This window comes from Sciurus carolinensis, chromosome 15, assembly GCF_902686445.1.
Source record: "Sciurus carolinensis chromosome 15, mSciCar1.2, whole genome shotgun sequence".
In the NCBI taxonomy this organism is placed as follows: domain Eukaryota; kingdom Metazoa; phylum Chordata; class Mammalia; order Rodentia; family Sciuridae; genus Sciurus; species Sciurus carolinensis.
The window spans coordinates 60059488-60081549 of NC_062227.1; the positions used below are offsets into that span (position 1 = coordinate 60059488).

Below are 22062 nucleotides of genomic sequence, written 5' to 3' on the forward strand. Positions count from 1 at the left end.
TTAATTGTATGTGGGGCACAAAGGTGAAGGTATCTTCTACAGTAGTTATTGTATGATCAGCTAAGGATTTGGGGAATGAATTGCATCACAAATATTTCCTATCCCAGAGCCGTGTTTTCAACTCTGTGAAGAGCTGGGCTTGCAAGTTCACATCTCCACTCACTCACATTTCTCTTCCTGTCTTTGCAGTTCCGCCATGGTTTTTAAATCACCCTTCCAACCTCTATGCCTATGAAAGCATGGATATTGAGTTTGAATGTGCAGTCTCTGGAAAGCCTGTGCCCACTGTGAATTGGATGAAGAATGGAGATGTGGTCATACCTAGTGATTATTTTCAGATAGTGGTAACTATCTTTTTTTTTTTTTTAATATTAGTTTAACAACCCCATTCACTGTTTGCCATTTTTTTTTTCACTTGCTATTCTTTCTTGGAGAAAAAAAAAATCCTGTTGACTAAGCCAATCCCCCCAAACCAAAGGCCAAATGCTTTCTCTGATATGCAGATGCTACTTCACAATAAGGGGCAGTTGCTAGGGAAGAATAGAGGTACTTTAGATTAGGTAGAGGGGAGTGAAGGAAGAAGAAGGGGTATGTGGGTAGGAAGGATAGTAGAGTGAAATACACATTATTACCTCATGTACATGTATGACTATACGACCAATGTGATCCTACAACATGTGCAATCAGAAAAATGAGAAATTATACTTCATTTATGTATGATTTATCAAATTGCATAACTGCATTCTACTGTCATGTGTAACTAATTAGAACAAATAAAAAATTTTTTTTAAAAATCCTGTTGGGAATTTTTATGAAGCGTTAAAGAAATTATTCTAAGAAAGCAAATGATTTCTAAAATTAGATTTGTTGACTCAGATACAACCACCAAACAGTCCAATCCCCTTATTTTATAGAAAAGACTTTAAATCAAACAAACAGAAGACACAGAGGCCCTTTGATTTCTCAATTGTATACATAGATTTAGTACCTAGTTCTAGTCTATATTAAGCCAGGATTCTCTTATTTTTAACTTTTACCAATTTCAGTGCATTTTCAATAAAACATACTATTGATGATTTTGGTAGTTTTACTTGGTAATATAGATTTCATTTATTTGTTATTTTTTTCCAGATAGTACCAACCGATTCTACACGAGCAGTAATGATGGAGACAGTGGTAGTGTTTGTAGCAGTAATAGAGAGGCCAGGAGTCCCAGAGTTCACATTTTTTAGGGGGGTGGTGGGGGGAACTTTTAGCATTGAATTGAATGGGCGCTAAAAGCAATAGTTCTTGTGGATCCCTATTTCTTTCCTTGTGGGAGATAACAGGGATACTGGCACCATATTCAGTGAGTTGTCATGGTACATGAGTGTTCCATGCCTCCCAATGCTGTTTTTGCTATAACCAACAGAATTCTTTGTTCACTTGAAACTGCCTTATGAAAACTCCTCTGTATAAGGTGTAAGTTCACATCAGAGCTTTAGCCTTCATGCATGAAAAATATGAAGAGAGCCTTCCAAATATCAAGGAACTTTATAGCCGAAGAAGACGGTTTTAGGTCCATTTAACTTATGCTTGAAATAGAAACATGACTCTGTCCAAAAAGACCTGTCACAAAAGCCATGTCTCCCAAACCAAAAAACAGCTCTCCCTATGGCATTTCACTGGCTCTTATTGGCAAATGCCTCTTCTACAATCAAGCAGCTTTCAGAAATGTTCATCTCTTCATTGTTTGCATTTTGTCATACTGTACAGATTATTCAGGAATACATTCATAAACCATACCTTTATCACTTTTATCGTCACTTACCATTTTTCACTTTTAGTTGCATTTGTTTAATTGGGAATGGAGAGGGGAAATTTTTAACTTTTGAATGCCTCACCAAATCCATTACTTGCTTTAAGAACAATGTTGTTTCCACTCCCACTGAATTAGAAATGACCTGCCATTGGGAAAGTTGAAAAGTGTTGTACATGCCTAAAATATGTGCTACTTGCATATAAAGGAAATTGTTGAGGCTCTTAAGGACACATGATAAAATGCAACATTTATTTTTTCTACAGTTAGAATAATCTTCCTCCCAGCATGACTCATTACAGCCAACCTATTTAAATGTTCCTTTTCTTAAGGTGAAAGAAAATGTACAGCATGCGCCTTATTCACATTAAATTGTGCTTAAAAATATTTCCTCAATAATTCCAAAATCTGAGAGCCATTGTGTGTCACACATGTAACATTGAGCCCACAGAGTAACTTATATGAGGATTGTTAATTAGAAGTTAGCCAGCTTTATCTAAGAATTTACATCAGCTGAGAATTGACTACAAGACACTAAAAACAATTAAGAACTCCCCATGAGGTAATATTTATCTCTTAATGACTTCAGGGGAAGTGATTTAACACGTCTTACTTACTCAACTAATTCTTGCACTAATATTGAAGATAAACTCAGTTTGTATAATTAAATGCTATCTCTAGATCATTGTATCATCCATCCTTGAATAAGATGGTGGCTCAATTTATATAAAAAAAGTAGTTAACATTGCTGCATTTCATCATAAATTCTTATAGGTGAAATATTTTGGCTGTAGAACAATAAGACTTAGGAATAAAATAGCCACTGTACCTCTCCCTCTCCAAACCCCTAAAAAGTCTGATGTCAAAACAATTACTTTTTTATAGGGTTTTCAGATATTTTTCTGAGTAAACAGTTGCAGAAAATATATAATGTAAATTTTTTTGTCCTTCAGAATTTGCAAAGATTAGTGTTTTTGTTGCATTTTATCTTATTTTTTCCCGAGTAGTTTCTAAACCTAACTTGCTTCAGTAGTAAGTAAAGTAAGGAGATTTAGTTTGGTACTAATCTTTGTTCCTTCCCTACCTAAATAAAGCTCTTTCTTTTAACTGATAATTTAGATTAGGAGGATGAGGTCTATGTTTGTGAGCATATTTTCATTGTAGAATTAGGCTGAATTGATCCCCAAGAATTCAGAAGAATATTGGGAATGCATGACATTTTCTAGGTGACATGGCACATATCAGCGGGGATGAGAACCCCATGGCCTCCTCTTTTTTTTTTGGTGTTTATTAAATTTTAGATTTTGGCTTATGTTTATCTTTTCACCTTGAAGGTTTTGTTTTTACTTTTTAAAAGATCTCATCCGCTTCTTTTTTTTTTTTTTTCTTTTTTCCTCCCTAGGGAGGAAGCAACTTACGGATCCTTGGTGTGGTGAAGTCGGATGAAGGCTTTTATCAATGTGTGGCTGAAAACGAGGCTGGCAATGCTCAAACCAGTGCGCAGCTCATCGTCCCCAAGCCTGGTAAGATGATGGGGACTTTGTCTGGGTCACAATTCTACACAGTCCACTTGTAAAATTCATGCTGCTTTCCTTATTTCTCAAAGTCAATATGTAATTATTTAGTTAATCAAACTGTACATGCATATATTCCCTCAAGAAAATTTCATTAGAGTTTTATCTGTCTGTCTGCAATGAAATAAAGTCATCATGAACAATAAGACCTCTATTTCCAAGATAACCACTAAATTATTATCTTCTCTTTCATAGTCTGCCTTCCTTCCCAGTGTTCCATAAAAATATGAAATATAACATGTATTACATTTGTTATATGAATATTTAGTGATGTATAATATACAGGTATATTTGTATTTATACATAAGGAGCAAACCATATATTCATATAGACCTGAATTTGTGAAATTGGTAGAGAAATAGAAATAACCACTTAAAAGGAAGGTCACTTTTCTTTTTTGCTACAACTGATAAGTTCTTTATTCTGTTTTGTTCTGTAGTCTGGTGATGTATTGAAAACCAGCATGAATCTATATTAGACATGTCACATAATATTCCTGTAGTCGCATGGTCCTCCTGGAATTGGGAGAGGATACAAAGAACAAAAAAAAAAAGAATAAACATATGAACAGATTGTTCTGAAATATTTAACACCAAAGAAGTTAAAAAATATTTTCTTGAAGCAGAATCTGATCAGTTGTTTACATAGATCCAAGTACTATTAAATATTAATACTTTCTGTGAAAAGTTTTCATATCATGTTTGTTAGGTATATTTCAACTGGGTTAGGTCAATTTTCTTCTTTCTGACATGTCTCACTCTTCATCTTTTTCCTAAGTACGCTTCACAGATAGTAACTGAAAGATCTGTGACATGGTCTTTGATTTTTATCATTTTAAAATGTGTCTCATATCTCGTGCATCCTTGGTCAGTTATCTGAAGGCTCATAATGAAGCTCACAAACATGGAATGTTCTCTTTTCTTCTTGAGTGAAAGCATTAATAAGAAGCAGCTATAGAACAATAATCACAGGTGAGTGAAGGACCCTCTAGGAGTGTGAGAAGACAGTGAGCTCTGGTTGGAGCATCTGATTTCGTGATGGATCACTCCTTTTCTTTCCGTTAGTGTGCTGTATGTGTTAGAGGAGCTCCCTTTGTGTGACTAAATGCATTTTCTTCTGACGAGCAAGTAATGGATAAGTGGGAGAAAATAAATCTCTAAAATGAGGGTGTCCAGTCCCGGTCATGCTTTGAGAGCTATGCCATATCATTGGCCACAACCAACACGGTCACGCTGAAGCTAACACTGGCTGCTCTACAAGTCCTACAAGAGAACTGTGGTCAACCTTGACTGTTGAACTAAGGATGTAAAGTGCAGGAAAAGTGTGAGCTACTACCTCATATTTCTAAAGCAAATAGAAGTATCAGTTGTAGACAGAAGTATCACTTGAGGATCAGGCATTATCCCCTGCAGCTACCCACAGGAATGCAGGAGTCCTTGAAGTTCTGAAATTCATAGAGTTAGAAGTTCTCATGGAAGTTTTTTTGTTTGTTCGTTTGTTTGTTTTGGTATTGGGGATTGAACTCAGTATTACTCAACTACTGAGCCACATCCCCAGCCCTATTTTGTATCTTATTTAGAGACAGGGTCTCATTGAGCTGCTTAGCACCTCACTTTTGCTGAGGCTGGCTTTGAACTTGCAATTCCCCTGCCTCAGCCTCTCAAGCTTCTGGGATTATAGGCGTGCACCACCATGCCTGGCTCTCATGGATGTTTTGCCTGCAGAGACACCAAAAAAATCCCTTTGATGTGTGTGTGGCTGGGGGTGTACACATGTGTGGGGAATGATTGAAACCTGGGACATGGACAACAGACTGTGGCTAAAATCTATCTGTAGCTGCTTTTAATGTGCAAGGGGAAAGGAGAGGTCAGCAGTGGGAGGAAGCTACCTTGCCACCATAATGAAGAACCAGAATATAAGTTCTACCTAAAGAAATCAGAAGTGACTGTCTCTTGGTAAGACTCTGCCCCAGAGATCCTGCCTACAGAACTACTCCCCCAACCAAAGGACACTAGAGGGACAAAACTGAGTATGGAGCTGAGCTGAGACCTGAGACAAGAAGTTGGACAGCTCCTTCCCAACTTCAGGAAGGGCCCAAAGAAGGGATTTCTATGGTCAGGGGTCTCAGAGGAATCCCAAAACTGACCCACAAAAAGGAAGCATGCAGATGCCTTCCAGGATGGTGGGCTTCTGAGGACACATGCTGAGAGAACATCCTGCCTCTTCACCAAAGCCATATTCCCTCTCTGACCCTGGAGAAACCCTAGTCAGAGGGAGGAAATAGACTAAGTGCCTAGGAGCACAGCCAGACAGAACAGCAGCCCCTTTGTCTACTTGTGGTCTCAGGTCAGCTTTGTGAGATGAGAAGAAGCTTTACATTGAATATTAGTTTAAAATTTTGATTTACATTCCACCGGAGCGTACGTGTGTTCTTGTGTATGTATGAGTGTGTAACTATGTAGATATTCCTGCTGTGTGATTTCTTTTCCTTTGTTTATTTTGTTTTGTTTTTAAATACCTGAAGATGTGAGTTTTTTTAAATGCTTCAAGATATTTTAAATACTTCAAGATATCTGACCCCTAGGAGCAGATAATTGAAGAACATTGCAAATAGTGGGAAGACAGAGCTGACAGGATGTGTTTGGAAGAAGACAACCAGGAGAAAAATAAAGACATTCTCTTTTAAATACTCCAGTAGCTCAGCTCACCCAATAAACCAGTTGTAGAGATTCCATTTCACTTATTCCAGGAAGCTCCACTGTAACAGGTAGCCCTTTATTGCAGATCTCGCAATCTTCCTGGGCCCTGAATTGCTTTGTTCTGTGTTATCATAAGGGAACAAGCCTCTCCTCAGTAGAAATGTCATTTGCCTTCCCACTTGGGCCAGTGTAGGAGAGTCTTGATGATTCATTCGTCTTCCATTTAGGCAGTAGTGTGTTGTCAGCCACACTCTTGGTCAGTCTTTATTGTATTTGGCATTGGATTAGGAAGAAAGGGAAAGAAATGGAAGCAAAATTCTGAAAGTGTGACAGGACACCATTGTAACTGTCTTACATTTCCCCCTTTATAAATGATGGATTGCTTTTTCCTGGCTATTTAATCAGGTCTTCATATAATGCCACTCCAACTCCCCAGAGATGCAGTGTAGGCTGTGCACACAGATGGTGGAGAGGCCAGCTATAAATATAAATTAAGCAAGGAGGCTGACCGTCGTGGGGGAATACAGCCCTCTCTGTTTAAGTTTTGACAATAAACGGCCACCATGTATTTGGAGGCACATTTTGGGTCTGCCTAGCCCAGTTGTTCAACCTAGGCCTGTCCACAGGCTTGTAGCTGAGAGTTACTCATGGCAACCACAGCAATTCACTCTCAGTGAACTGCAGACAGTAACCTGTTCAAACCAGTGTCCACCACCAGTGAATAGTTATGTGAGTCTAATGAAGTTTCAGCATAGTCTTTTATATGTAGTTAGCTATTCCCTCTTGAGCCATTAGTGACTTACAAAATAAACTAAGCAGAATTTACTAAATTAAACTGTGTTAATGACTTGTCTTTCTTTCTAGATAATAAGCATGGGAAAAATACTTGAAATGGGTGCACGATTTCATCTAGGTAAAGATCAGGATCAATGACACTTAAAAAAATCATTATGCTCTAAGAGTTTGCTTCAGTAATAGTGCTCATCTATCACTAGAACAACGTATCACAGTTCCAGCCTGCTGTCCATCTGTGTATAGATACATACTGTACACATACACCTCACACACACACATATATATATATATATATTTAACACATACTCACTCATGCACACAATATACATATACACACATACATGTATACACACTCAAACACATTCTTACACAGAGGATGACCTCCTGCACACCTAAGACTTTATATATACATCAAAAAAACATAGATATATTGTGTATGTGGGTGTAAAGGCAAGTTAAAAGAGTTTTACTGATTTATATAATTTATAATCGGTTCATCTTTTGTAAAAGTTAAGGTCCAGATTTACATTTTTGGTTATTTATTTTAATTAGTTTTATGAGAGGGCAGACTGACATATTGGTTAGAATATTGGCATAGAATACTGGTAAGAATCAATGAAAGAGATTATCCAGAGGACCAAGTCCACTATTTGGGGAATAGCCAGGTCAAAAAAAATGTGTTAAGCATCACAGAATAAGATGTTTCAATAGCCAGAGTTGCAAGGAGGTGAAAAGTACGTTCAGATTTTGTTGGCATAACCAATGCTGATGAATTAATTATCCCTTGGTTGCCATCTACTTAACTGAAGTGTAGGTAGATAGTAATTAAGAATATCTGCTGGCTAGGTGGAGAAGTTAGCAATTATCTGGGTGTGGAGGAGGAGAGTAAGGAACAGGAGCAAATAAGAAAGATAGAAGACAAGTTATCTCTGAGTTCCTTATTCTGATTCTAGCTGCTGGATGGCATTTAACTTCTTTCTAGTGTCTACAATGGAAACTATTGAGAGTAACTGACTATAGAGTAGAGGAGTGGAGGAGGGCCATGGACCTGGGATTACACCTGTGATAGGAAACTGTGTACCTGAAATATGTTTAATTTAATGACATGAATGGCTGAAGACTGAATCAAAATTATCATGGGATTAAATGAGATCTTCCTCATATTCTACCATATGCATAAAGGCTACAGGGAAGGAAAATCCATACAATCACAGAATAAATGTTGTTATATTCCCTATAATGTAGTTTTCTTGGGCAAGCTACCAAATCATGCCTTCCACATAAGAGCTAAATATGGAATATGTGTCTTATGTTAATATTGAATATTTCCTAATGTGATATTTATTTTTTCCTATACCACTGGCAACCAAAGTAGAGTCATTCTGAAGTAGAGGAAATATATTGGTTAGACATTTAGAAAAATGAGAGCTGTTATCAATTTCCTGTCCTCCCCTGGAAAAGGTTACAGATTACAAATGATTTTGAATTTTAAACATTTTATTAAGACAGTATATCGTATAGCTTGGAATTAGCGAAAATATTAAAGTCTGGTCATAAACACTAAAACATAAAATCAAAGTCTGTTGGATTTTCTTCTGTTCGTTTTTCTATATTGATATGAGTAGAAATCCAAATGGCAAGAAGATTATCTCAATGTATACACATATAATTGTATATTAACTAGAACTAATGTTACTGTTCCTTATTAAATGTTTACTTTTACATAGTTAACTTTCCTGGAGTTACCTGAAACGTTGAAAACTTACACATTAGTCATAATACTTCAAGATCTGTTAGAATCTGTTATTGTAATGACACCTAAGTAACTGTGTATGAGAAAATGAAGCTAAAGTTACAGGAATGTATTCTTAATCTGATGGTCACTGGTGGCCAATTAAGTTGAATTTTTGTCTCTTAATTTAAGAAGGGTTATTGTGATGTAAGTGCTTATTTGTGAAGGGTAAAATTGTTTCTGGAGTTCTGTAAATAATTTAGAAGCCAATTCCATGTACTAGACTAATTTGTTAGTGGACCTGAACTGGAAAAGAAGTCATTAGACAGTTGACTCACAAAAACTAAGATGCTCATTAAAACCTGTTTGTTTTTGGAGTTCCACCTTTGAGTTTAAATGAATAAATTTACAACTTAATATTCTTGAAACAAAATTCCATTGTGATACTATAGCTCATAAGCTTTCTGAGAGTATTTTCTTTTACAAACATGGGCAATTAATTGTAGCCAAGAAGATATACAGGTAATTTTTCCAAAATAGTTATTAACTTCAGCATATATGACCATAAATTTATTCAAACAATTAAATTTTTTTTTGCTTTCTAAAGTAAAAATAAAGATAAGAGGAAAGTAATTTATGTTCTTTTTTTTTCCTACCTCAAAGTCTTAAATGCCTTAAAGAAATGTATCCCCATCAAAGTAGCAACTTTCCCTGAGAGTTGCATTTATATCTAGGTTTAGCATAAATCAGTCATTTGATATTTGACCATGTATCATTCACCTATAATCGGAGATATGTCCATAGTTAAGCTCTACATCCTTACCTAGTTTACTTATACAGATTTAAAAATATATTGGAAAATACAACATCTTTGACAGTATTGCCTAACATTTCTAAGTCTCTATTTCCTCAACTATAAAATGCAAGATAATTGTCTCCAAGATTTAGTGCAAAATATGTATTTAAAAGGGCTTTGTAGACTGTAAATTGCTACACAAATGTTAGTTATTATAAAGCCCTTTGTTAGTTTTTATTTAGTTTCAAGAAAAATAGGAGGTATATATTGGGATGGATTAAATGATAGCTTTCTTCTAGCACATTTTTCCACCTGTGAAGAAAATAACTAATGAACAAATATTTCAATGACAGTGACCATTTAAATTTTAGATTTTTAGCCTAGTGAATAAGGTTAAGGAAAACGTCCTGTCTTAAAGTAACTATCTCCAGAAAGATTTGTAGCAAGGTTTGCCGCTACTGTTTAATGACTTGCTCATCCTGTTCTCTGTAGGCAGAGGTTTCTTAGCAAATAAAGGCTTGTCATTCACCTTGTCTGTCATTCAGTATGTGCTTCAAGCAGGAAGCAGGCTCAGTGCTAATCAAGAGAATATGGCTGTATGGCAGACTTTGAAATTAGAAATGAATTCAGGAGTATTATGAAATGCACTGAGACCAGTGATAACTATAAATCCATACAATATGGAAAACTTGATAGATTCATAAATATTGATCACATCGTACTTCAGTGGTAAACACAGCAAAGAGTGACATAATCCTATCTTTTTTTTTAGCTCTCTATATTGGGAAAGTAGAAAAAATGTTAATTTTTAAATTGAACTTGAATATTTTATTGTATTTTGATCTTTTAACTATAAATCAAACCCCTTTTGATGGAAACTACATATATCACAGAACACTTATACACACACACACATACCCCCATACCCACACCCACACACACATATACACACATTCTTTCTGAAATGCTATTAAATAATTTCAAGTTACCAATGTAAAAGGTAATAAGATACATAAATTATAATAAGTAAAATACTGTGGGCATAATTTTTTCACTGCCAATGTGATAATATCAGCATTGGTAGAACAACAATGAAGTAGAACTATGAACAGGGTTTGGAAAAATAAATTACAATGAAGTCATAACAAAGAACTCGCCTGAACCCACAGACAGCTGTGACTACTCTGTTCCAAGAGATAGGTGTGATTTAAATGGTCTGGTTTCATATAGCTCAAGGCAATTACTAGAGATGATTTAATGGAGAGCCATTGGGCACCAACACATTCACCAGCAGGAGGAAAGAGTGCCATACCCTAAAGAGGAGACCAGGATATCAAATTCATTTCTTTCCTTGTGCCACACAAATATGTTTGCTTTATGTGAGTAATTCTAGAAAAAAAAAAAAAAAAAGACTATTCTAAGATGCAGGTCAGTCTTACACCCTGGAGAAAAGGGTAACTGCAATTGGTCTTGCCTTGGACCATGTCCTTTTTCATAGGTGGTAGTTGACCTGAGTTCCCAACATTCTGACTGTTGGGAAACATCCTCTTTACACTTCATTTCAAGGTTGTCCCTAAGTAAGGATATAGTGTAGTGGTTACATGATTCAGTGTGCCCATATGCCAAGTTGACTGAGCTTGTTCTTTTTCCTCTCTAGTCACCTGCTCATAAGTGAGTTGAGGGAAAGATACTTTGTACAAAGGTGTCCTCTGGTGCTGCCTGTTCTTAGTGCCAAGCATAACAATTTATTTTATTGTGAATTGATAATGGTGCCACTAGATCTTATGACTTGATGTGTCTCAGGTAATCCAGTTCTTGATGAGCAATTCTGTATACTTGGCCAGTTGATTATTCATGGCTGGAAATTTTTTTCTCTCATAGAGTCCACAATGCTTCCAGAAATGGTGTATACTTCTCTGCTGCAGGTAACATGACTTTGCTGAAGAACCTGAAGGATTTATGTTGTGATTTCCCTTTTAGGATTTGCCATGATCTCTACTCAATTTTTTTTTTTTTTATTCCTACCACTAATGGTATAGAGTCTGTTGTATATTAGGTTCTGTGACACATGTGGAACCACCTGTGCCATAGAATGGACCTGCTACATCACCTATTTTTACTGCGAACACCCTTCACAAAGTAGCCTTTTACATTTTCTGGTGAATAGATGAGAGGAATATGCTTCCTGAAAAACCCAAATGCCTAACAGGCATTGTGATTCTTTCTTAGTTTGTGGAAGTATGAGATATAAAATTTCTCCTCATTTATAGAGCCTATCTCACTGTCCCAAACCACTTTAGTGCCTCTAAAATCTTTGCTGGAATGGTAAAACATCATGTCTTCCTAAGTTTATCTCTCCCTCTCTGAGCATATGTGTTTTACCAAAGCCTCTCATAGCCTTGCCTTTTCTTGTTCAACTACTCTGATTAAAATGATGTTATCAACATAATGGGCAAGTAGAAAAGGTTGTAAAATACCTGAATTGCCAAGGTCCCTTTGGATTGTACTGTGAGGGAACATGGAGGAGTTAGCATAGCCTAGAGCATGAATGTAATTGAATGGTGATTTTCCATTCCCAGCGAATGAGAATATTTTGATTATCCTTTTAGGAGGATGAAAAAGAACACCTCACTCTGGTTAAGCAGGTTTTACTGGAGGTCATGTTAATCTGCTCTAAAGATATGGCTTCTGGAACATTAATCCTGTGGTTGTTCACCCTTGTCCTCCATGTTTGGTCTAGTTCCTGTGAGGACCAGATTGGTGAATTAAATTACACTGGGCTAGGTACTGCAAGTGTTTACAACTTTCTGGGTGACACTAACCTTTGCCATTTCCCCAGTATGTGATAGGATACAAAAAAATATGTGGAATATAGAATTAAAAATATGCAGTGGAATAAATATGTATTCTCTCTATATATATATAGATAGTAGAATGAAATAGATAAAGTATAATTTCATATAATAATAGATCTCACTTTGTAAGACAAATTTAAACATAAATTTATCTCTATATATTTTAATGAAAAACTACTGTGTCATTTCAGTTTTTGAAATCAACATGTGTAGCTACAAATAAAATAAGAAACAATATGAATTGAAGCATATCAGGGGTTTTAGAACTGTGAATGTGATTTTGCCTTTGCCTTTGATCACTAGATAAACTTACTCAGAATGTTGTCTGCTCCTTTGGAAACTTAAAATGTCTTAGGGGATGTTATGGTTAGGATCTGGAATGTTCCTCACAGTCTCATGTATTGAAGCCTTGGTCCCCAATAGAGCAACAATCAGAGGTGGGGCTTTTAGGAAATAAGTGGATCATGAGACCTATAAGTTCATGAGTGGATTGATCCTTTGGTGAATTAATGATTGGAATGGACAACTGGGAGGTGGTGGCAAGTATAGGCAGGTGAGGCACAAATGGAGAAGGTAGATCACTGGGGATTTGGGGACTATATCTTGTTCCAGGTTTCTCTCTTTCTCTCTCTCTCTCTCTCTCTCTCTCTCTCTCTCTCTCTCTCTCTCTCTGTTTCATACGTGTGTCTCTGTCTCTTCTTTCTGGCCATTAGTTAAGGAGTTGAGCACATTTCCTCTGCCACACCCTGCTGAGATGCTATACTGCCTCATCTCAGGCCCAAAGAAATAGAGCCAGCCGACCCTGGACTGAAACTTCTGAAAATGAGTTTTTTTTTTTTTTTTTTTTTTTTTCTTTAAGCTGTTTTCTTCTGGTATTTAGTCAGAGTGATAAAAAGCTGAGTAACACAGGGAAAAGGCTTTTTATGTTTGAATATTTTCCATCTAAGGAGAAACTTTTGAAACATGTAATTTTAATTTATTGAAAAGAACATAGAGTTACAGAGTTATAATTAGCTCTACCTAGGGTAAGATTTATGTGAATACAGAAGTAAAAGAAAACACAGAAGAAAATAGTATTTTCGAGAACCTTATGTCTGGTACCAGATGTGAAAAACGTTATCTATCAGTTCTTTCATTTCCCAGTTAATTCTGCCTAAAATAGTTAACTGTTCTTATTTCAGAGATTAGAAGATTGAAATTTAAAGAGGTCAGATGTCACCCTAATATCAAATGACTACAAAGTGGTGGAAGAAGATTTGAAAAATAAGTGTTGAGTCTTATTTGTCCTAGCCAAGTGCTGGCTGCATCATGGTTTTATAATCATGTATTAATTGACTTCTCCCAAGAATCCAGTCAAGGAGATAAAATTATTTTTTCCTTACTTTGTGGGTGAGGAAACCATTACACAGAAGAGTTAAGTAATGTGTCCAAGGTCACAGAGCTGACAAAGAGTCTGATCTTCCAACCTACTTTCTCAGCCATGTGTTTTTTTTGACTGTCAGCCATGTTCTGTCCACACAGGGAGCTGCTCAGGTGAAGGGGTAAAGCTTGAGACTGAAATAGAGTCACACTAGTTTGGGAATAACAAATAAAGAATAAAAGGTTGAACAATTTTCAAAATTTCTAAAGAAGATGAAAATTTCTTCAGTTGGAACATAATATAAATTCTACTAACCAAATAATGTCTGTTCAAATTCCCAAACATACCAGAGCCCATCTCTACAAGGAAGCAAGTTGTGTGATGTCTGTCTTAAGAGTCCTCCAAGTGAATAGCACATTCTCCCTGCCATGCAGGAATCCATAGTTTAACAGAGAATAAATATGATAAAATGAATCTTAATTATAAAATATAATTAAAGCATAGTGACTTACAATGTCTATTAATTATTCAATGGTTATGAGATACCCAGAAATTGTATAAAGACTTTTAAAACTGGGATGCAATTCAAATGCTATTCAAAGAAAATTTAATTATTTGAGGTAATAATCCTAAAGTCAAACACAGTCAGTGCTTACTATACAATTTTTTTTTTTTTTTGGTTCTAACCCTATTTTAGAAGGATGATAGTGTCACTTGTCACACATAATAACAAGGCTTCTATTGTGTTAAAAAGCTCTCATTTGTTTTATTTTGTTCCAAGTGTTAAGTGAAAAGTTCCAAGTTACAAAATAAGTTTAAAACCAGAGAGAAAGAGAAAGTTTCCTTTCAAATAAAGTATCTGCTAGGAGGACTTCAACCTATAATGTAGTTTCATAAAAATGACTGTAATACTATTTAATAAGCAAATAAGCCTAAATGTCTGATATGTACTGTGCATAGCTGTCTTTGTTATTTTGTGTCAAGAAATATCCACCAGGAAACCATAGGTGACTCCAATTTCCCTGAACATTGGCAAAATGTTTTTTTCATTTAGATGGCTGAGTTTCCTAAATTATAGAACATAAGCAAATTTACTTGAAATTTAAAATGACCTTTCTAAAAATGTATACCATTAAAAATCAAGAAAAGTCAAATAGAAAAGTCAGTTCCTCATATTTATTGATATTGTTGAAGCCAGTTTCTCTTTAATAATGATCTACTAATGAGATGAATTCTTTTTTTGTTTTTTGGTTCTGAAAGATGTCCAATGAGTATATATAGATAGAAATAAATGTACCAAAGCAGAATACATTTTCTAACAGAGAAGAAGGTTTCTTTAACTAATTTTCTACTAACACTGTGACACATGTTTAGAACAAGGGCATAAAAACACTATGTAGTTTATTTTACATTTTTTTCTCCTGCCTCATTTTCTTGATGTCTTAAATGGAAAGAGGCGTGGATAACAGAATTTGTGACTCAAACATAAGCCTTCATATCTCGTGAATTCCATGTCCAATTTCTAACACACAAACCACCTGCTTTCTTGTTATACTTGAGCCTTCCTTCTCATTATTTAATTTGAGCCTTTGAGTCCAATTCTGATCAGAGAGTTTAGGTCTTGAACACGCTTGTCTAGGAAGGAAAAGAAGATCCTTGGGGAAATTCAACTGAGAGCAGTGGTTAATACCTTTTTGCTTTTCTATATCAGGAACAATGAAGTGGATAGTTTTCTTTGCATGAGAAGAGAAGCATTGTCCTCAAAGAACTTGTTTCTGCTCTCACCTAGTATAAGGAAGTTTTAAAAGGAACAAAGGGTTGTGAGTTTCAGGAGCATGCAACCATAAGATGCAGTGGTGGTACAACAGCAGGTTTAAGCAGCCCTTTCTGTGGGAGTCAGGGGAATCCTATGCAGAGGATGTCACATCTGAGCTGACACGGACTTTGAAGTAGGACTTTTAGTTTTGCCAAACTATAAAGACAGGCAAAGAATGCCTGTCAGGAAAAATGCTACACATAAGACATAGGAACATAGGGAAGAAGCAAAACTATATTCAGAGAATTACGTGTGGTCCAGTCAGGTTGGAGAGATATATAAGAGGGACTGACTCAAAAGTGTCCTTTGGAATACCCAAAGAAAATTGAACTCTTGTTTAGGTTGTGTGGGATGTTGATGACTTACTTGTAAAAGATGGGTGTGTTTGTGTTTTTAAAAGGTAATTCTAGAACTGTGGATGACTGATAGGTTGCAGTGGCAAGAAGGAGTACTGGAAATGGAAAAACTGGTTGGGAAAGTGTTATCAGTAATAGTCCAGGTGAGAGAAAAAGGTCATCTATCACAACCATACAAAAAGAGCAAGCAGACAGATCAGAAGGTCCTCAAAAGCTGGAGATGGCTACTAATATATATCCATAGGTGGATTAGGAACCTGGGGTGATGCCTAGATTCTACATGAACTGAATAGATGGTAAAGGCATTAGGTAAAATAGGAGGATGTCTAGGAAAAATGATTTAAGTTCATCTAAACTGAAGAGCTTGGACTGGAAGTTGATTGAGGGCCCGTCTCCAGGATCTGTGCATGTCTGGGCTTAGCCAAGGCTAACAAGGGCTGGCTTTCAATGACTGGTGAGGAGGATTTAAACACAAATACTTGGTTTTGCTGGTTAATGGAGAACCCCTGGTATAAAGTATGATACAGAAAAAGATGAAGCAAAATAAGATCTAAAAACCTATAATTGGAAAGTTTTCACTGGAAGTTGACAAAATTTCCTGAGCAAAAATCATCTGTTGCTGTATATATTAGTTTGGAGCAGAAGTAAAGATGAATGCAGAATGTTTTTCAGTGTCCACGAGGGGAATAGTTATGGTCTGAACTGAGTAGCAACTGTGCTCCTGAAGAGAAAGATGAATTCAAAGAATAATATGGAAGAGGTTAGCAGTTTGCATTTGAATTGAAAAGGAACATTTGATGCTGACTGGTACTGCTGTAAGTTATTGGCATTGCTGATGGTAATGAAAAGCTTCAGGGAGAGAGTGACAGGGCCTTATTATGCATCCTTACTTCCTTGATGGGATATAAGTGAATCATGCTCCTACTGATGAGATGATTCCTCCTTGCTGGACATATTTTACTCAGCTTTGAGGAAGGGACTCACTGTACTGCCATCTTGGAATAACAAGTTTAAAGATTACACATTAGCATAAACTCACCCTGAGTGCTGTCACCGCCAAGACTGGAACATATTGATTTGATTAGCCCTTAAATATCAGAAGATAAGAATGTTCACATCTCTTTATTCTCTCTTTTCTTTGTCTCTCCATATATCTGTAGCTGGCACAGGTTAGAACTGAGAAATAAATTAGAAGTAGAAGGACTTACTTTGGCTTTCCGCCACCTAGAAATAAAATCCATTTAATTTACCCTGACTATCCTTGTTATACTGTTAAATATAGACTAAATAGTTTAATATGGATTTATGTAATGAGTTCACAAATGGAGTTTGCAGAGCATGCTTGCTTTAGGAAATAAACATCTGCTTATCATGGCTTGAATCACCTGTCTCTCTGTGGATTTATTTTGATAAGATGGATGGATTTTCTCAAAATGAGCATTTTACCATCCCAATATTTTTTGAATGCATGAATCAGAAACAAAATAAAACAGTGATCTAGAACCTTCAGCTATCTCCCAGGGAAAGCAAACTAGAGGGTAGCAACGCTAATGCTTTATCTAAATTATAGGATTTAAAAGAAAACAAAGTAGATCTCTTTCTCTTTGAAACCTCCAGTTCTTATTTTCTCTTCTTCAATTCAGGCATATGCACCTTATTTAAACATTAATTGTTTAGCTTAGTTTTATGCAGTTAATTTGTGAAATAAAATTACTTGCAAGTTTGAAGATAAATCCAGAGGTGTCCCTTTTCACCAGGCTGCTCCTTCCCTATCTCTGGTGGCCAAATTGGATGTAATTGTAGTTGGTGATGGGATGGCAATAGACAGCATCAGCCAGCCCTTCTAGGAATGGCTACTATGATTTGTAATTATAATGTCCTTGATTCTGATTTAAATTCAAGAGTGCCTTCACATTACTATTCTTTCTCTGGAAACATGGAAATTTGAGTGTGAGGGTTGGGGATGGTTACGAGACAGGGTTTTACCTTCTTGAAATCTACACTTTTTTCACCATCCCTACAATTTCTCTAAGGCACCATAGACAGGGGAGTCCAGCTCTCAAGAATGGTAATTTACAACCTAAGAGTGCTTAATCTAAAATCTGTCCTTGTCAGAGGAGATCGCCGTGGTCCCCATGCAGCAGTGATGGGAATTTTATTTCAGCCTCAGTTTCAATTGGGCTCTCAATTGTATTCTTTAACCTATTCTCATCCTTATCAATTTATGCAACTTACAGGTCTTATGGGTCTTTAACATCATTCTACTTTTGAAATAAGAAGCACTAAATATAACAAATAGTCTAATCTGCATCTGAAAACCTATAAACTCACCTTACAAGCATTACAACAACAAAGATTATCATTATAAAGGTTATGACTGAATCTAACTTTATTATTAGTCATCTCTCCTGGTGATTAAAATTTAACTCTGCAAAGAGAACTTTTCTCCTGATACACTTGTCTCTTTTTGACTGTTACTATTTTATATTCTAAAATTATTTCCACTTTTATATACAATAGAATATTCCCTATTGAAAAAAATAATCATAGTCGAGGAATATAATACTTTAGGGCAAAAACTGGACGAGGTAGCCAAAAATTAGGCTTAGTATATAAAGTACTTTTAACTGCTTTTGTTCATAACAAATCAGTAAGGAGCATGTTAAATAATGGTAATCTCAATGACATTCTATGCATTTTAAATTCACAACCATGATATTTTGCTTTAAACTCTGGATACCAGCCCTTGTTTCTAAGAAAACTTTAAGGATGTCTCTCCCTCCGAGTTTCCATGTGATTAGTATACTTTGGTTTATTTTGCTTCAGAAAACATGTATCCTAACCTTATTGTTCCATTTTTGGGCATGGGATTAGTTAGTTGACAGTGTCTGTTGTCTGTGTAATGCCTAAGACTCCATTTCCTCATTCCTATTATTTTGTCTCTACCTGCTTTTGTGCATCCTTAAATTCTGCACCTCTCTGGGTTCTATCTATACCTACCTTTCTTACCTTGGGCCACTTATTTGTACAAATTCATATTCTACTAGAGAGCAATTCTAAGGTCACTTTTCATCTTTATTTTTCCTTCTAGTAATTTTCCCTAGACCAATCATCATCATCATTATCAGCATCATCACATTTATTGCTCTTTGCTGTCTCTTTTAACTCGATTTTTTGTCTGAAAACCTCAGTTTCTTTACACAATAGTTATTCCAAATAGGAATGGCAGTTGGTGTGATAGAGATGGCATATTAATGATCATGGATGAGATGTTCATGTAAAATTCCATAAATTATTAATACAAGAGAAATCAGGTATCTAGGTAATCTTGAAAAGAGTCAGTTTCTAGTATGTTGAACTCTGGATGCCAGGCTACACTTAGATGGTGAGCATTATGAATGAACCTGACAATATTAAAAGTGTACACTATAGGCTGGGTTGGTTTCTGCTAAATTTCATAGGACTTTTAAGATAACCGGCACCTAAAATTTTAAGAAGACACCCTTTTTGACTATTTATTAGATTCATCCAAGGAATGCTTAGCATTCTGAAAAAATATTATTGACTCAAATAACTTATCCGTCACCTGTGAGATTCTTTGCACACTATTTTCAGAATGCCTACATTTTACTCTTTGCCATTCAAGATTATTTTCAAGTATCAAGATGATGAAATTTCTAATTTGAGAACTTATGGAAAATGTAGTTGTTTGTTCACATGTGCATACAGATCTGATTAAACAATTGAGGTGGTCTTGCCAAGGGTCAAATTCCTCCATGTATTCTAGGTTTCCAAGTCTTTGAGGAAAAAAGTAGTGGGCAGAGCGACAGAAATTGTCGCTTATAGCCGTGTTCTGTAGCAGAAGCATCTGCACATCTAAGAGGAACTATGGATGTGCTGCAATTTTGCTGTCACCTTAGTTAAACTCAAACAACATTTTTTAGAAATTCCTTCTCTTCTTGGTTCTGAATTAAAATTTAAAATGCTATTTGGTAAGAAGATATAAATGTGTAGCCCCACCTTTTGGTGCAAGGCACGAGTTGTATCTCACCTGCTCTTACCTGGTGACATGGGCAAACATCCTGGCTTCTCCAACTACTGGCTAAGTGTGTGTTTATGTCCACGATGAAATTGTGCATGATTGATGTAGATTCCAGTCTATCCTTAGAAGTTCATCTGAGCTTTGAAGATTTGAGCTTGCTCTTGTTTTCTCCATGTCCTGTCCTTCTTCCCTTCCTGGTTTCCTGTCCCCATGAGTTCATTCTCAAGATCCAGACTCCAAACAACAACTTTATAAGTATCCTGAATGTCCAGCTCCCACAGCTGTGCAACCTCAATCCTATAACACCTTCTTCTGTGATTTTGATGCTCTGATCAATCCCAGTTTGATGTAAAGAAAAAATACTAGAGGGAATAAAATGTACCATGAAATTCAGAAAATGGGTGAAGAATTACTGAAGAGAAAGATGCTAATGATTTTCTATTTCTCAAGACAAATTCTGCCCATTTACATTTACTTTTTGAACTAAAAATTCCTCCCCTATCATAGAATTAGGAGCTACAAAATATGTCTTCATGTATATGAGGGTCCCATAAGGAACCCAGAAGGAATGGCATACTTAATTCAAGGAAGGTTTAATAAAGGAACTGTTGACAAAGGCATTTGTAGGATGTATGAAAACCACAAGGGAGTGTACCAATGAGGGATTGTTCACAGTCCATCTGTTGTCATCCTGTTTTTCAAAGTGGTGATTCAGGAAAGTAATGACAGAATTGGAAGAACAGAGTGTCTTTCAAAGAGGGATACCTTGAAAAGGGTTGGCCTGCACTGGAAGGAAGTAGGCATCCTAAGAAAAGCTTCTATGGGGATAGGCGGGAACAAATACCCCAGATTCACTCTTAACCCCCATTAACATCCCTGCCAGGGCTTTTCACTGGGTGATTCACAGAAACACAAAGGTGGAGGAAGACTTTTAGTACATCCGTATAGTCAGTCTCTGAGGGACAGAAATGCATAGAGAAGGAAACACATGAAAAATAAAAACCCCAAAGTACAGGATCTTGACTATCTTTTCACATTTCTGCCTTTCTATTTGGGAAAGGAAGACGTATGAAGAAAATCACAGATGCATAGAGAAAATGATCAGTGAACAGATAGCAGAGCCCCTCTGCCCCAACCAGAAGAGTCTACATCCTTATCCTTAGCACGTTACATTGCAAAGAGGAATTATGATTGGTAATCAGCTGATCTTAAAATAGGGAGCTTGTCCAAGAAAACCCAATGTGATCTCAAAGGTTCTTAAAAGTGGAAGAGTGAGGAAATTGGCACAAGGATGTGACATGAGGACACACATGCCATTGCTGGCTTTCAAGAGGGAGGAAGGGCCCCCAAGCCAACGAAGGTGGGCAGGTAAGCATCGGCATACTGGAAAAGACAAAGGATGGATTCGTCTTTAGAGTCTGGAGAAAGAAAAACAGCCCTACTGATACCTTGATTTTTCCACAGTGAGAATCATGCCAGACTTCTAGACTACAGAACTGTGAAATAACAAATGTGTACCATTTCAAGACACTGAGTTTATAGTCATCTGCAGCAATAAAGCAGCAATTGAAAACAAATATACTTGATTCAAGTTTTCATTTAATTTTGCATCTACCTTTTAATCACCTTAGAAAATTCTTATAGACATTGCATGATTTTAAGCAGATGATGATTTTATATAACATCTAGGGCCATCACTGCCTTAATATTTCACAAGAAGACACAAGAACTACGAAAATGCAAGTTCCCTTCATGGTTCTTACTCTATAAACAAGAAGAGAAGTCCTACCAGGCACCTTAAAATCTATTCCACTGTCCAGGAGTTCAGAGATTCCAGCTCCTAGAACAGAGATTTCATCACTTAAAGACCAATTAAGCCAGGGAGTCATGAGAAATTGCCTTCAGATTCAGAAGACCAAGAGTTCTTGTGTTCAGTAGCTTTTCCTGGAAATAATAAGTGAAGGCCGAGGGGTATAATAAAGATCTGAAGCAAAGACAGCATGGACTAGACCACAAACAAGAAGAAAAATATATACAAGAAAATGAACGCTACCTATACTTAGGCTGAGATTTTATTTTTCAGCAAAATAATTAAGGATCTTAATTATTACTAAAGAGAAATATCAGGACTCATTACAATTTATAGCTTACATAAGCTCCCAAATCATCTAATTATCTTGTTAAATGCCTATCTTAAAGATCCTACATGGTGTTGTTATAATGGATTTCCTGAACTGGT

At 36.2% G+C, this 22062-nt stretch overlaps 1 protein-coding gene across 1 annotated transcript in view; it reads left to right on the plus strand.

Annotated features, from left to right (window-relative positions):
- The window catches only part of Dcc (DCC netrin 1 receptor), a 1110494-nt gene that overhangs the window by 663671 nt on the left and 424761 nt on the right, over positions 1-22062 (plus strand). Inside the window, exons 6-7 of the mRNA XM_047526548.1 lie at positions 190-344; positions 3201-3321. Coding sequence (XP_047382504.1) covers positions 190-344; positions 3201-3321 — 276 coding nt within the window. The remainder of the gene's footprint in view (positions 1-189; positions 345-3200; positions 3322-22062) is intronic.